Source organism: Cupressus sempervirens, chromosome 1 (assembly GCF_028749045.1).
Source record: "Cupressus sempervirens isolate cs-2001-9-10 chromosome 1, ASM2874904v1, whole genome shotgun sequence".
NCBI lineage: Eukaryota > Viridiplantae > Streptophyta > Pinopsida > Cupressales > Cupressaceae > Cupressus > Cupressus sempervirens.
In genome coordinates this window covers 824770168-824785506 of record NC_143118.1, presented here as the reverse complement: position 1 = coordinate 824785506, position 15339 = coordinate 824770168, and the positions used below count along the sequence as shown (strand labels likewise).

The window sequence follows — 15339 nt, the reverse complement described above, 5'->3', positions numbered from 1 at the left end:
ACATGTAATCCAAAAAAAATTCTTTCCTAGTTTTACCAGGTCAAGGTGGTTGAGTTGCTCCTACTTTTTCCTCCTCTCTCACTTCTCCTATATAAGGAGTGCCCCTCTCATTGTAAATCTCATCTTTTATTATATACAAGAGAGCTCTGCAAAACTTAAGCAAGCATTATTGTGATTGTGTAGTACAAATTTGAAAGAAAAGTGAATAGAAAGAAGCATTTGGATTCTAAGTTATGACTAGAAACAATTGTAATGGAACGAATTGGAAGCTGTGACTACGATTTGTTTCTATTATTTTTCATTCATGTTATTATTGTGTGCTTAAATAGAGCATAGTAAATCTAAGAAGCAATTGGAGACAAAGCTGTGACTAGGAGCAATTGTGGTAATATATAGACTATAAGTTGTGACTGAAGCTTACATTATTGTCTCAAATTCATGCAAATAGTTAGAAGTTCTTTACTTCTAGAGGTCTATGAGCCCTAATGGTAGAGAGTTTTCTTATGGAATAGATAAAAATAGACATAGATCTAAGTTGGTACACTCTAAATCAGCCTACGAGTTGGTGTTTGGTATCGATATCACTGTTTCCAATTCCTAGATAGAAGTGTAGTTTAGAGGTTCTTCTTGCCCATTACCCACTCCGCGAGTAAGTGGATTCTTTTCTAAAACAAGAGGAAAGAATATTAGTAACACCTTTCAAAAAACCTCTAACTTCTTGCTTACCTTGAGTTGATCCAAGGGACAATGAGAAGTGGGAGCCTTTCCTTCAACGTAGGAGAGACTTTGTCTCAGTTATGGCTGGTCATCCTATTCTATGACTAAATTTGAATAACTATCAATTGCAAACTATCCACCCAACAAGACTCCCCCTAAACTTGATACAATCTTCCATTTTCTGCAAGAACATTCCTAGAGAAAAAGGAAAAGATCAAGGCAAATAGCTCTTATAGTACATATAGAAATACAAATAAAAGATTAACTAAAACAAGTAAATAAAGGTAGTTTTCATGATATAATAATCAGAAATTCTTATCTGTTGTAGTCAAAGGATAATATCCCTCAGAACCAATACTTGATCCACTTTAGTAATATTGATTCTCCCATATATACTCTTTATTTCCATATATACATATTTCATTATCAAAATGGTTATGGAATCGAAAAACATATATGTCCATTACTATAGATCACATACTTAGATTTGTACTAGCTCACCATAATATAAAAATTATAAAATGAATGATTGTAATGATAATAGTAGAAATTAACGTTGATATTCTAATAACAAATATGTCTTTTTAAATATGTGTATATGTATATGACAACTCTTCATCATATATATTCATAAATGAATAAGATAATACTATGTTTCTAAATATAAATTATATATAATGATATATACTAAACAAGTACACCTATACTTGATTTTTACCTTTCTCTACTCACATGTACCTTGGCAGTCTTTTATTATATTATGTTGGCGTTATTTTCTTCCCACTTGATTGGCAGTGGGTCCCCAGTACTGACATGGCATGTGAAATTGTTGATGGTAGTCTTTGTTCGTATCCGTTGACCATGTACGAGCATGTTGGTTTGAAATATGGGTCCGATGCTTTCATATTTCTTCATTGTCCATATTGCGGCAAGCTCTTCATTCACATCAAATCCTTGTCTTAAAATATTTTACGGCTGTTGATGTTCAAATCACCAAGGCTTTCCATAGGCGCTCAATGTTCCTCCTTTACTCACTTCTTATAATTTCATTGTCTATAAGTCTTATTTGTTTCTATGTTCTATATCCTATTGACATGCTAGACCAATAGTTGCCCTTATGTCTTGGTACTACCTACCATGTCTAATTATATGATTCTAAGTGAAACCACCTCCCTTTAATGTGTTGTTGTTATGCCAATTGATGACTTTGGTTCACAAATAACCGTCAGTCTGTTTTTTCAGATGTTATGCATGGAGTGAGAACTGATCTCCATATTAATATCAATGCATTCATATATCGGCAATCTAATAGAGTATTCGAATTACACCAAATCACTGTTGACCAAAGAAATGTTGCCTCGTCACCCAGTCGGCAAGCAATTGAAGGGTTGACGAGGTCAACCCACAAACTTTTGTGACAAAGATCACATTAATTGACATTAGATTTCCACAATCCATGATAATATTCTGGAGTTTTTCTGGAATTTGATTGTGTAGCATTTTTTAGCATCAACGTTGCGGATCACACTCAGTGATCCATCATCAAGATGAACAGTTGGAGAATAGAACAGTAAGTTAGCCTCCCTGTTCTATTCTTACTGTTCTATTCTCCAGTTGTTCATCCTGATGATGGATCACTGAGTGTGATCCGAAACGTTGATGCTAAAAATGCTACCCAATCAAATTCCAAAAAAACTCTAGAAAAAGATCACATTTCTCTTTGGGCGTTGATGGATTTGTTATATATTGTTGGGGTTATATATTATTTTCCCTTCGAAGTAGTCCCTCTATTCTTATGAATAGCACGAGAGCTACAAATTTATGGATTTGGATATCGCATATTTGCAAGTTTCCCATACTCTGCGACCATTCCACATTAGCAACAATACTTTCCATGTACTCTTGTGTTCTCGCTAACCAAAGTTTGATTAAAGGATTCCATGAGTGCCAACTGTACTCCTTCATTGGTTGCCTGTGGAATGCTTGTGTGTTGATTGTTGCAGACCCTTCCAGTTCATTAACGAATGATGTATTCTATTTTTCCTACGTTCCTCAAGATGCGTCCCCCTCCCCTCAAAACACCTCGTTTCAAAAACGGGGACATCCTCGAGACAGGGGGATGGATATGGGAAGTCCCCATCCCCAATTTCCCAGAAAAGTCAAGAGACATCCTAGAAACACGGGGGCTCCTAGTCGAAAAAAGGGAGAAGTATAGACATCCCCGAGATGAAAGGGGATGCCTCAAATGTCCATCGTTCATCCCCTTTCTTTTGTGCGACCAAACCAAAAATAAAAATAAAGCAAAAACATTATTTTTTTACATATGCTTGGGCGCCTAGTGGGTCCCACCTCCCCAATAGCCCTAAAAGATCAAAAACGACCACATAAGGCTATTTTTGACATTTATTTTATTTGAGTAGGTGATTTTTTGGCTCTCAAGAGCTAGCAGGGGTTTGAGCTTCCTCTATTGTGCACCAAGTATATTATCTCTAACAAGTTGAGACCGACTCACCCAAGAATATTAGTTTGAGAAATTAAAAAAATTGGTCCCGAAGATACACTCAAGGTAAAGAAGCTGGCCAGAAAACTCTGTATGGATGACAGACTCAGGAATTAATCTGAGGCTGGATTGCCCCAGGATATTAGTCTCTGCGCATATAGAAAGCACTCCTGAAGTTATAGTCAAGGCCAGGGTGCTACACAGTAAACTCTGCTTCAATGATGCACCCAGGATATGATTGCTTGCAACAAATCATACACTGAAACATGAGTTATACTCTTGGAGATATTTGCTGTTCTAATTAAAAGAATGAGATTCAGCATATTTAGTTTTTGCTTTACCCAATAGACAACATTCTTGTCCCTTGCTATATTTAAACCATTTCTGTGAACGATAATATTCAGGAAGCCACAAGGATTATCTGCAAATAAGTGAAACAAATATGAAAACCGGCCATTAACTACATCAGCAGTTGATAGCTTTTGTATAAAACAATAGTATTGTGGAGCAGAGAAAAAGAGATGGATGTGCTGTGCTAAACTCATAGAAACATTCAACTCTACAAAATATTTTAGAATTGTCTCCCAAGAGACTAGAGAACCCACCTGCAGTTGGCCAGCAGACAAATAAAAGTTTTTTAGGAACTCCTGGTCATAATTTCTGTACAAAAACAAGAGCAAATAAAAAGATTGATAATAAGCTCAATCGTGATCAGTAACTAAATCATCAGGTACAACATTTACCTCGCATATCTGATAAAGAGATCACGAGCTAGGGACTTTGCCTGAATCATTCCAAAAAATTCCAAAGCAGGCTTCTGCAGTCCAATGATCGTGACAAAATAAAGTTATGATATACAATATAATGCGGAAGAGATATCACCTTGTACATCAGTGTCTAAAATGTCTATATTTAAAATAATTATTATTTGGACACAAAAACAAAAGCAAGAGGAGCAGTCATTTGAGTTACCCTCTGCCAGGTGTGGAAAATCACAAGATAAACAAGGTCTGTGTCCCCACTTTCTGCTGCCTTGGTAAGGGCTCGCTCTTCCTCCCCCATGCTTAACAGGAGTGGTACCTGCAAATGCTTGATGTAAGTTACGAGAAAAATGCTTAAATAAATCATTTATTATGCAATGTGTGGTTGACAGAAAATGACAACAGACTGGAGAAGACTGTTAACACCAAATGGCAAAAAGTAATGTAAAATTTTAGTAAAAGGGATTTATTATTATTCAAAAGGAAAGTTAAAAAATATCAAGAGGTGAGTCAGAATGAGATTTAAACCCCCACAATTTCAAAGAAAATGTACCGGATAGAAAAATAGTTCTATATTTTTGAGAGTCCTCAGCAGTAAAAATTCTAAACCTGTTCAGAAAAGCGTGGCTCATATTCAAGAAGCATTGCAGCTAGTCTCCGTCGACCTTTCCTATCTGCATGGGCAGCAACGGCCGCATAGGAACTTCCTTTACATATCTTTAGCTGGAAGGTCACACAAACATGCCAAGAATTGGAAGAATGAGAGTTGTAAATTTGTCTGTCTAATTTCCTCAGCTATCAAATAATGTCAAAAGTCACAGCAATGAAGATTGATATAAACCACTTCAGGCTAAAGAAGGGTGAAGAATAAAAATTTGACCTTCTCAAGCAACATTTCAAGGAGAGGTGCGTCTTGAATGGTTGATGCCGCTGTGATTTTAATACAGGCCCAATGCATAACAACAGGTTCCTGTTCAATGATATTGGGGAATAAACAAATGGGCAAAAAGAATTGTTTTAAACTATCAAAACATTGAACAAGAGAACTATAATCCAATATCTTGTAAAAGTTATCGTTCATTTGCAAAATCAACAAATGCAATAATTAATACCTGGCTCAAGTTGATGTATTCAGATATTCTTAATGCCAAAAGGTGTCGGAATGCATTTATTAGCCTACCAATCAGAACTGGTGCTGTCAGAACCTGCCATACCCAAATCAGACAAGATGAACAGATTATATAGAGAATTTCAGTTTGTCATGCAAAATAGATCACTAATACAGATTTAGCTTATGATAAAAAGAGGTGTCAGACACTAAAATATGGTAACAGGTTAGAGAGAATGACTTTGTACTGTTGTATGCTGAGCGGAATACCAATCTCATAATTATGAACAGCATTTAATATTCTCAATGTTTTGCAGATCTCCTGAATACGACCACGTGGAAAACGACTGCCAAAAGCAACTAAAACACATTAAAATCCACCATGATCATAGAATTGAGTCTGTGATGCATATCAAAGTCAAAATATGAATAAGAAGAAACAAAAGAAGCATTGCAAGCATCCAATATTTGCTTAGGGTCTTGCTTTGGCTGGAAGAGTATAAAGACAAAAATAATGCATTGAAAATTGAAATAGAGTAAATTTTTGACTTAGTGGCTAAAACTCAAAAATAAATACCAATGAGATTGCAGTAACAAGGGTCCAGTTATTCAAATATGTCTATGGCTTCTTGTTTCTTTGAGGGGTCTTTCCCACAAAGGGCTATCTATATTTGAACAATGTCGTAAAGATCAAGGCTTAGCCACTTTAAGCTAATCCCTCCCCATTGTTCACCTTTCTTTCTTTTTACTTCATATTGAGTTGGTTTCGAAAACCATGGATCTATTTTCCCTACTATTTCTCTCTTAACACTGATCGCATTTTTGAGTCCCACCGAACTATTTCCTTTGCTTGTGGACATCAATATAACTTCCTACTTTCTTCCATTCTGTGAAGCATGAATAATTCATCTTAGATGTGGACAGATAAAACCATTAGAAAATAAACATACCTGCAAAAAGCTTTTCCATAGCTAGCAGCTCTCAAGAGCGTGCGTTGTCGTGAAATGTCATACTCATGACCTGCAGCATCTATGCAAGCTTCAACAGCCTCAGAGAGGGAAGAGCGAATCAATCTTAGGTTCTCGTCAGCCTGTAGTGTGAAGTCATTCGAAAATATAAAATATTCAAAATACATTCAATACAAATAAGAGAAATAATGGCGTGCAAAAAATAAAATAACATAGTCCAGACAATTATCCAAAAAGCTTCAAAGGGATCCATTATTAAATACAAGGAAAATTTGCCACAACTTTGTTGTCGGTAAAATGTATAGTGTAGCCGACGGGTAGAGTAGTATCCGAACGGGCGCGACACTTGAGTCACCCCTTCGGAAAGGTATATGTACACATCCGATATGGACTTTGGAATCATCATTGTAAATCAGAGATCATTGTAGTCATTGGAATTGGATTGTAATCAGCAAGTGCATACATGAATAAAGTACCTGTTCTGAATTGAATCGCGTTATACATGTGTTGAACTTCTTACCCTATGCGGTAAACATTTGGTGCCGTTGCCAGATGAACCTGGAACGAAGGAATGATATGAAGATTGATGCCGAATTTGCCAAACAAAGATCGGAATAAGGTGAAAGATAAGAATGAACTAAGTACAGCAAAAGAAATTTTAATTTTAACACAGCAAGTAGAACGCAGACAGAGACTTCAGCAAATTGCCGAGGGGCACCAAAGGGGTGAAGAGGCACAGACGAAGGGAGTGCACTCACCTAGTAGGCTGAGGAGTGCTGAGGAATTGCTGGAAGAAACTCGACAACGCTTGAATTTGGTGGAGGAAACAAGGGAAGAATTCCTTAACCTGTATACGCCGAGGGGAGAGTGTCCAAACGGAAGGGAAGCAACTCGCACGGCTTGGAGTGCCAAGGGAGCACGAGCGTGGAGGGATCTCTTCGTTACTGATACACCGGACGAACGGATACAGGCGGAGAATAGAACATCACTTGAAGACTTGTCACCAGACAACGTGGTTGTTGGGAACAAAACTGTTGTCCAGAACAACGCGGAAATCCAAAACAGCGCGGGAGCACAGAACAACGTGGGAGTCCAGAATAGCACAGGAGCACAAAACAACACGGGAGTCCAGAACAGCGCGGGATCACAGAACAACGCAGGAGTCCAAAACAGCGCGAGAGCTTAGAACAGCGCGGGTACACAAGTACCTCAGAATCAAAGACAAGTAACAATGGCTGGCCCTAAAGAAAAGTTACCCAAGTTTCACGGTGATGGTTTAGTAGACCCTATCAGACATTGTAAAACGTGTGAAACCATACGGACAGCAAATGGTGTGACGGATGAGGATGATTGGGTAAGACAATTTCCAGCGACCCTACAGGGTGTGGCGATAGACTGGTTTTCTGACACTAGTCCTCAGAAACTTGATACATGGGAGAATGTTAAAAAAGAATTTATAGCAGAATTCAGATTACTCCGAGATGATAATGAAAGTGGCAGAAATCTACAGCACCAAACAAGGAAAGAATGAGACAGTCCGAACCTATGCCAGGCGACTAAAAGAATTGATCGGAAAGATGGAGAGTCAACCAGCGGATGGGTTGAAAAAACGGTGGTTCGTGGAGGGGCTACGGTCGGCTCTTAAAAAGAAAATGAAGATTGTACCACCATCATCGTACACTGATGCATATACTCGCGCTATGGATTTATAAAGCGAACAAAAGACGAGTAAGAAGAAGAAACATAAATCATCGGATTCGAATGGCTCATCTTCGCAAAGTAGCAGTAGTGATGAAGAATCGAACAAGAAGGTGAAAGCACTACAGAAAGACATGTTGCGGATGATGAAAGAATTCAAAAATTTGAAAAAGAATCCAGATACAGTAAAAGGAGAATTGCGGTGTACAAATTGCAAAGAGGACGGACATACAAAGGGTTCATGCCCGAAGAAGCAGTTTTGTGACATCTGCCAGGTGGCGAGGCATTCCCTGAAAGAGTGCCCGTTTAATTTGAAAGCAAAAGGACACCAACAGGTGTTACTCACGTAGGAAGCGTCGAACAATAGCAATAACGCGGGCAATAATGCAACTTCAGGGGGATATAGAAATAACAATAGACGCGGAAGGGGCGAAAGCAATAACAACAACAATGGAGGCCGGAGTAGATTACAATATGATGCAAGTGGAAGGCCGATGATACAGTGTCGGGCATGTAATCTTTGGGGTCACTTTGCGAGGGACTGTACTACGAAAGAGGCGCCGCAGCTACTGTGCAGATGGTGTGGTCTAGGGGACCATGAAGATTCGAAATGTCCTAAACAAAGTGTAAATTTATTAAGTATTGAAACAAGTAACGAGAACGTGTTGGCGATCACACGGGAGCAGGCGAGGAAGGCAAAATATCCGAATGCGGAAGAAGAAAAGGAGAGGTTACAGAAAGCCCGAGGGGAGATAGAGAAGCAAATGATAGCAGAGAAGTCACAAATAAAAGACACTACTGTAACTCCGAAAAGAAACTTGGCGGAACAAAGTATGGTGAAACAGATAATGCAAATGGAAGTACCAATTAAATTAAATGATCTTTTTCTCACCATGCCACAATTACGTACGGCTATTATAAATATGACACCGTCCCCGAGAGTAATGGAGGAAGCAAAGGATAGTAAGGCAACAACCACAGCAGCAGCAACAAATCCGATGTTACTAGCACTTACGACAAGTAGACATCCAGCAGTGGTGGAGATGGGCATTCTGGGTACGATGCTAACAAATACAATAGTAGACGGAGGATCGGGAGTGAATGTGATGCCGGAAGATATCTGGAAAAAACTTGGACAACCAACACTATGGCCACCCACCTTTCAGTTACTTACAGCAGATCAACATGGGATAAAACCCTTGGGCACTCTAATGGCGCAGCCGGTAACAATTGGGACACAACCATTTTTACTGGATTTTGTAGTTATTCCATTAAAGAGAAGAGGGTACGACGCCATCCTAGGACGGGGGTGGTTGGTGCAAGCTAAGGTAAAGCATGATTGGAAAAGGAACACCCTGTCAATGGAGAAGGGAGGTGGGAGATTTATAATCGATTTGCATACACAGATGGTAGGAGAAGAAGCCGCGTCGTCGGACTCAGAAGGCGGTGGCGAGAGTGATGACGAAGGGAAAAAGAGGATGGAACCAGATGATGAAGGGGTGCTGAGAATAGGAGGGTCAACTGATGACGACCTAGATTCAGTAAACGGATTGCTACATTGGCAAATGGAAGATTATGAGGTCTTTCCAAGTTGCAATATTTTGAGTGTCGAGGAGGGAAAAGAAGGCCATGAATTTCCAAAGGAGTATAGTGAACTCAAGGAGGGGGAAGCGCAGGTGGATGAAACACCTGCCCATACGTCCAGTAAAGATAAACCGATTAAGTATGAAGAGCTGACGATGAAAACAATGAACTTGGGTGATGAGGAAAATCCGAAGAACATTCTTGTAGGAGATGATTGAAACCCAATATTGAAGGCAGCAGCTTGGACGTATAAAGACTTAAAAGGAGTACCACCAGAGCTATGTGTCCACCGGATACCATTAATTGAAAGTGCGGTACTCGTACGAAAGCGGCCGTACCAAAGGAATAAGAACTATGCAGCATGGGCCGTGGAAGTTGCACAAAATAGGTGGAAGGTATGGCGTCAGAAGCGTTTAAAATTAAACAAATTTCAACCTGGTCAATTAGTACTAAAGTATAATGGACGAAATGAAATAAGGCCTGGAAAATTTAAAGTTAAATGGGTTGGACCGTACAAGATACGGGAAGTTGGGTATAACAACGCAATTAAATTGTGGACACTGGACGGAAAAGAAATACCAGATGCCGTAAATGGATCAAAGTTGAAAATATATAGGGAAAGGAAGGATCCTCCGTGCGCAAGGGAATGAACGAAGAAAAGATATCTGTAAATAATGTACATATGTATAATATTAAAAGCCGAATATAGTTAAAATATCAAGTGATAAACTGTAAAAGTATGAAGTGATAAAATGAAACATGAAGCATAAAACGTATTGGAATTCTGAAGGAACAAAAGCCTGTAGTATGACTATAGAAAACATCATCAGATGAAAAGTATGCAAAAAATGGAGCAAAATAACAAAATGATTATAAAGGGAGGAAATTTTAATAAAGTGAGTTCAGAAAGAATTGAACAAGAGTCCTTAATGACCGTACGGCCTTCCTTTATGACCGTACGGACTCGAGCTTTGTAATGCAAAGTTAAAAATATATATATAATACTATACTACCTTGAAGTAATAAAGTTGTAAATTATGAAAAGAAAGGACCGTACCGCTGTTGATGCCTGGAGAAGACTAAGAAAAGACCGTACGGCCCCTAGGAGACTATAAAAGAAGATCGTACGGTCAGACCCAGCATAGAAGAGTGAAATGAAAGACTGTACGGCCCTAGGAGACACAGGGAAGCTAAATGGAAGACCGTACGACTTGAGAGGAGACATAGGGAAGCTAAATGGAAGACCATACGGCCTGACAGAGACACAAGAAAGCTAAATGAAAGACCGTACGGCCTAAGAGGAGACTTCGTACGGACTCGAAGAAGGAAGGTAATTGAAAGGTTTTCTTGGACCATTGTACGGTAGAATCAAGCCGTACGGCCTGCTACGTACGGCCTGCTATGCATGGAAAAGACCATACGGTGAAATTTATTTTAAAAGAGAGACCGTACGGTCCCAAAGCAAAAGGAAAACAAACAGTACGGCGACCGTACGATGGTCGAAAAGACGAATTGAGGGCAAGGTGAATAGGACCACACGGATTGAGGGCAAGGTGAATAAGACCGTACGGTCTCAAGCTGAACGCCATCATACAGAGTGGTGACCAAAATAAAGCCACAAGGAAAATAAGGTATTCAGAGACGAAGGGTATCAGAAAAGGAAGAGGAATTGTTGTAGCCGATTCACAAAGCAAGTCTACAGGAAAGAGGAAGTGGAAGAGCTAAAAAAAAAAAGACGACGACAGATTGAAACAGTTCGGAATGAGTAATGCATGATGCCAAAAGGAAGGGTAGACATAAGCAGTTGCCAAAAAGAGTGTGGAATTGAAAGAAAATGATAGAAATAGTGTGTTCCATGCAGTTTTGTGTGGGTTTCGCGCTGCCCCAGGACCCCGCGGGGGCGCTGCCCCTCGACCCCGCTAGAGGTGTTGCCCCCTAGACGCCCAATCATTGCGGATATCAATCATGGGAAGTGTGACCAGTTGATGAGGCTTAGAGCTACTGCTGTAGGCATGAGTGTTTGTGTGTCAGAGGAGGCACTCGGAGTAGGTGTTGGGCATGAGACTGTCTTGGTGGATGCGTAGAGAGCTCGGGAGGAGCTGATCATCCAATTGAAGGCAGTATGGCGACACTTGGCTCAGTGTAACCAAGAGTTGGAAACAGAGAAAGCAGCACAGGTGGCTATCAAGGTCAACTAAGGAGATAGTATTGTGTTAGCAGAGGCTACAGATACGTGGGTTGGAGACCAGTTTGGTGCAGGCATAGGATGAATGTGAAAGTGATGCGACAGAAACAGATCTATCTTGTTGTAGTTAGTTAATTAATGTATTTTGTTGTTAATTTGTCTCAAATATTTTGTAATTGTCATCCGGAGACGACCTTTTTTTTGGGGGGGGGGGATGATGTTGTCGGTAAAATGTATAGTGTAGCCGACGGGTAGAGTAGTATCCGAACGGGCGCGTGACGCTTGAGTCACCCCTTCGGAAAGGTATATGTACACGTCCGAGATGGACTTTGGAATCATCATTGTAAATCAGAGATCATTGTAGTCATTGGAATCGGATTGTAATCAGCAAGTGCATACATGAATAAAGTACCTGTTCTGAATTGAATCGTGTTATACATGTGTTGAACTTCTTACCCTATGCGGTAAACAAACTTTACTGCAAGATATAACCAAAACAAACACTAACTATGACACGACTTGTTACGAAGTGAATATTTTGAATCAAACATAGCTCTAAGTTGTCTAAAAACCCCTTGATCCATCTTCTCCATTTTGACACTTGAGTTCCTACGAAATATACAATGATAGCACACCCTTGCAGTAGAACAAATATTGCAAGTGACAAAAAAAAAATGTAACAAACTTTAACAATCAAAAAGATAGTTCTTAAAAAATTAATATGGAATAAATCTGAGGCCAATTTGAATTTTTTTTTTAAAATCAAAGAGAGTTGAGGATAGCATTTCAGCTACGAATAAATATGAGGCTTAACAGTCTCCTCACCCAAGCTTCATTATATTTAATTTTGATAGTGTTTAGCAAGGGAATCCTGGGTTGCAAGGGCAGGTATGGCTCATTGGAAAGAGAATGGAAGTTTTATGGGAGGTGGATCTTTAGCCTCCTCAAGTGGAATGCAGAATCTTGGGGTAAGAGATTTCCATATCACTATTAACACTCCTAAAAAGGGAGGTTGCTCCACTAGGATAAATCTTTTGCAGATTTGTTAATTCTGCAACTGACTATTTGGTCAATTGTAGCATAGATCAGGATCCGATCATGCATCATATACCAATCACCCATCCTCATGAGTTGAATTAGAATACTTTTAAAATTATCTCCCTCCCTAATGAGTTCATTTTTGAGGGGCTATTTTGGGATCTGTATACCAAAAGTCGGTGGAGATTTATTATTGGCATTTCTGAAGTGTGTTTACAATGTCTATTGTGATAAATGTTTATCAGATTCTTGTGTTATAATAGCCTCCAAAGTTTGAATGACTTTGTGAACAGTTGAAGGTGAATATCTACGTATGTGGCGGTGGTTTAATAGTAGTGGCATTTGCTAGCTTTCTGGCACCTAAGCAGCTACTGTGTTGTGTTTCCGCGTACAATATATTATCCTTGCCATCATAACTTGCAAGAAAAATTGTTGTATAGGAAGAGATCCCTTGTCAAAAGGCCATATGACGGACCATAGGCCAAAAGCAACATTTTCTGCAATAATCTAGGGGCTCTAGGGTTCATCAACGGAGTCCAAGGAGATGGTGCTTAACAGGGTCTCTGAGGTGTAAGGCAACTATTCAAAAAGGTTTTGTCTCAAATTTGGTGGACATGATTCCCAATTCAAAGATCTACCTTTGGCTTCTGCATCTGTTTATTCCTCATCAGTATGGCAATGTGAAGCTGTTGATGGAATCAAAAGGCATAGGTGCTAAGGAAAACACAAAGCAAGGCAAAGTTTGAGGAGAGCTCAATTGCATATCTGTGTCAACATGTTGGTAGAGGACAGTGTTTGGACCTGGTTGTGGTTCATCAAGAATTATGTCTGTTAAAAGTCCAAACTCAAAGCCTATTGTGCAGATTCAAAGCCTATTGTGCAGATGTAAGGAAAGATCTAGGAGGATTCATGATAATCCTCAATAAGGATCACCTTGAGGTCTGTGGCAATTGCCCATCCTAGCAATCTGTGGTAGTGGCACCAATCATGAATAGAGGAGGCTGAATCATGGCAAGCAGTTTCCAACCCTAGAGCTGTTTATTCAGGCAAACCAAGCAGACCTTGTTGAGCAGCACACCATATTCTCATGGAAGAAGCGGTGGTCAAGGAAGGTGAAGACAGCTCTGGTACAAACCATTGGGTACCTGTTGAGAACCCTGATGTGATGTTTTCGGAAGTCCTGGTTTTAGTTGGATCCCGTCTTCCTGCAGCAGATCATATCTCCAGTACTGTTAGACTTTGGCTGCTATTATTATTAATATGTTCTCTATTTATTTTTTAAGCTTTATGTTTTACATCCGTTAGGGTTGTTTTTGTAAAAGTCTTGGTTAATATTTCATTACGACCTTTTTTCTGGGGTGGAAGGGGCACACATGCAATAGATCCTCCAACTAATTAATCCAAAAAAAAAAAAATTGCATTCTTTGTTTGGAGTACAGCATGAATGTTAACAAACTAATCTCCATTTTTTTCATTTATGATGTCTCAAACTAAAATTATAGGATTCCTATGACAGAAAACGTACAATTTAAATGCTTAGAAATTTTGATTCAAATAATCGATAAAAAACATGCAAGGTATACCTTTGCACTTTGTTTGTCATAATGATCCAGAGCATCATACAATAGTGCTGCAGGCGACGTGCTTCCAATCTTGAAAACAGAAACAGTAGAATCAGGTACACGCTGCAAAAATTCCATGTTGGAATTTGAAAGAATCCTTACACCATCACATTCAGGTATCAGAACTATAGGTTCATCATACATATATCTGACTGAGCCGCCATAAGGTCCCACCATCACTAACATGTCCTCCCAATATAGCAGTACGCTATCCATTCCACACCAAGCTAGCTGCTCTGGGGGTAGAGATGACTGCACATGCAGCACAGTAAACAATTCAGTTTATAAAACAGAAGTACCAAAGATAAAACATGAGATAAATCAGAGATGTTTTCACCCATATCAAAAGTAAGTCCTATTTCCCAGCTAATACAAATGGAATGACAGCAATTTGAAATATGCCAGAGAGCATTGTTACTGTGCAAAAAAACAGTTGGAAAGGAAATGGTCCTGGAACCCACAAAAATTGTATTGCCTTGGACATTCATGAAAGTAACTGTGGTTGAATTATTAATATTGTATCATTTTGGTTATGATAAATTACACATGGCATTTTCCTTTTCAAGCAGATTGAGGATGATGATAACTGAGATTTTCAAAGTGTTTTAAATAAAATAGTCTGCACTGGAAAATACAGAGTACTCAGTACATCCATGGTCTTGCTGTTGAACTCTCAAAAACATATCAAATATCGTAACAAAAAAGCAGAAGTGTCATGTTCCCTTTCTTTAAAATTGGATTTTGGTCAATAGTAACCCATTTTAATCAATATGAGCTAATTGAATAAACTTAGGGAAAAAATAATTTAATATATGAGTATCTAGATATTCTCAATATCAAAAGGGGATTTAAATATAAAATTATATACTTGGAAACACTTGGTGGGGTATTGGGTTTTGTGCCATAATGATTAGTTTGAAATGTTTCTAGTTAATGACTTTCCCACCAAGAGTGTAGTGGGAAATTGAAATACATCTAATTAATTAATCTCCCACCAAGGGCAAATGTGGCAAGCAAAAGGGGAGTGGAAAGTTATTGCATGATGAATTTTAGAAAGTTTCCACTGCTACAAGTAGAGAAGAATCTTGGACAATTCAAAGATGACTTTTGGCAACAGTAATAACCAAATCAGCAACAATTACTGAGGAAGTTTGAATT

The 15339-nt window shown here is 39.0% G+C and overlaps 1 protein-coding gene across 1 annotated transcript in view; it reads right to left on the bottom strand.

The window, feature by feature from the left end:
• The window catches only part of VCL1 (vacuoleless1 (VCL1)), a 49119-nt gene that overhangs the window by 18413 nt on the left and 15367 nt on the right, over nt 1-15339 (bottom strand). The window contains exons 3-11 of the mRNA XM_089790612.1: nt 14143-14433; nt 6037-6176; nt 5328-5433; nt 5091-5183; nt 4859-4948; nt 4588-4701; nt 4190-4297; nt 3961-4034; nt 3823-3877 (exon numbers count right to left, since the gene is read on the bottom strand). Coding sequence (XP_089646738.1) covers nt 3823-3877; nt 3961-4034; nt 4190-4297; nt 4588-4701; nt 4859-4948; nt 5091-5183; nt 5328-5433; nt 6037-6176; nt 14143-14433 — 1071 coding nt within the window. The remainder of the gene's footprint in view (nt 1-3822; nt 3878-3960; nt 4035-4189; nt 4298-4587; nt 4702-4858; nt 4949-5090; nt 5184-5327; nt 5434-6036; nt 6177-14142; nt 14434-15339) is intronic.